The 1,222-nt window shown below is 56.7% G+C and overlaps 1 protein-coding gene across 1 annotated transcript; it reads left to right on the forward strand.

Annotated features, from left to right (window-relative positions):
- Positions 1–355: 355 nt before the first annotated feature.
- LOC107110509 (heat shock protein 30-like) lies at positions 356–1,222 on the forward strand. The gene has a single exon (XM_015411296.1). It carries the CDS (start codon positions 613–615, stop codon positions 1,141–1,143), a length of 531 nt encoding a protein of 176 aa, XP_015266782.1. The 5' UTR covers positions 356–612; the 3' UTR covers positions 1,144–1,222.

The raw sequence follows: 1,222 nt of genomic DNA on the forward strand, positions 1-1,222 counted from the left end.
TTTTCTACGAAATGACCCCTGAGTATAAGGCCATTTGGGTTGTACTATAACCATGCCTCCAACTCTGACTTAACAAAAGAAAGTCACTGGGCCATCACTGGACTCTAACTTCGTTCTACTGCTGACCACCTCGGCCACCAAAAGTTAGACTGGATTAGCTTCCCTCCCTCCCTGAAGTTCCTTTGCGGCCCGACGTCTATCTGACGTAGCTCGGTCTGTTTACCAGCAGCCACCTCATTCCAGGCCAGCTGTCCCCGGATTCTATTTCTGCGGGGATGAGTTCGGTCCTAATAATAAACCAACCACAGGCCGAAGCTCTGAGAAGAGAGACGAAAATTCGCACGGCTGTATCTCATTGCGCCCGTTCGGGAAACTGAGGGACCGAAACGGCAAGTCTGTGCGCTGAGTTAAATGCATTTTTAGGTCGCCTCATCAGGAAGTAAATATTTCCCCCTGGGCAGGGTCTGTGAGGAGCACGCGCATAAAAGCCCAACGGCTTCCCAAGGCAGGGCAAAGCAAGCCTCAGCCAACACAGACGGGACTCCACGAGGCCTGGAACCACTTGGAGGAGGACCACCACACCTTCTCGCCGCCCCCCCCCGCAAGCCCAAGATGTTGTGCCGCTTGCATCTGACCGCGCCACGCAGCCCTTTGAGCAGCCGCACCCTGTGGCCCAGCCCGGGCTCACTGTTTGAGGAACTGGAGCGAGAGATGGATGCCATCTGGGAGCGGCTGAGGAGCAACTGGCCGTCTGCGACGAGCAGCCACGAGACGGCCCGTCGGACAGATGCGGAGAGCCCCGCCGGACGGTTTGCGGTGACCCAAGACATGGCTGGATTCGACCCCAAGGAGTTAGTGGTCAAACTGGTTGGGGAGAAGCTGGTGCTCACGGGGAAGAAGGCCACGCAGACACCCAACGGCCCCTTCCGCTATGAGCTGTTCCGGAGGGAATGGGATGTGCCCGAGAACGTGGACCGCGAACATCTAACCTGCTCGATTTCTAGTGAGGGGCAGCTGCGCATTGAAGCCCCTTCCGTGGCGTCAGAACCCGCCATGAGAACAGTGCCCATTGACGTCAGTCGGCTGGAGGACAGTGCCGGGGCCGAGTCAGGGGGCACAGAAGACCCCAGGGCCAAAGCTTGAGAGACTGAATGGGGGAAAAGACTTTTTAAACGTGACAAGAAAATGTAGCTTGAGACTACTGACTGATATGTTGTACCAA

This window comes from Gekko japonicus, unplaced genomic scaffold, assembly GCF_001447785.1.
Source record: "Gekko japonicus isolate JY-2015 unplaced genomic scaffold, Gekko_japonicus_V1.1 scaffold2190, whole genome shotgun sequence".
Lineage (NCBI taxonomy): Eukaryota > Metazoa > Chordata > Lepidosauria > Squamata > Gekkonidae > Gekko > Gekko japonicus.

What these genes read in the sequence shown, in the direction of transcription:
- LOC107110509 (XM_015411296.1), top strand. Translation starts at nt 613, where the DNA reads ATGTTGTGCCGCTTGCATCTGACCGCGCCACGCAGCCCTTTGAGCAGC.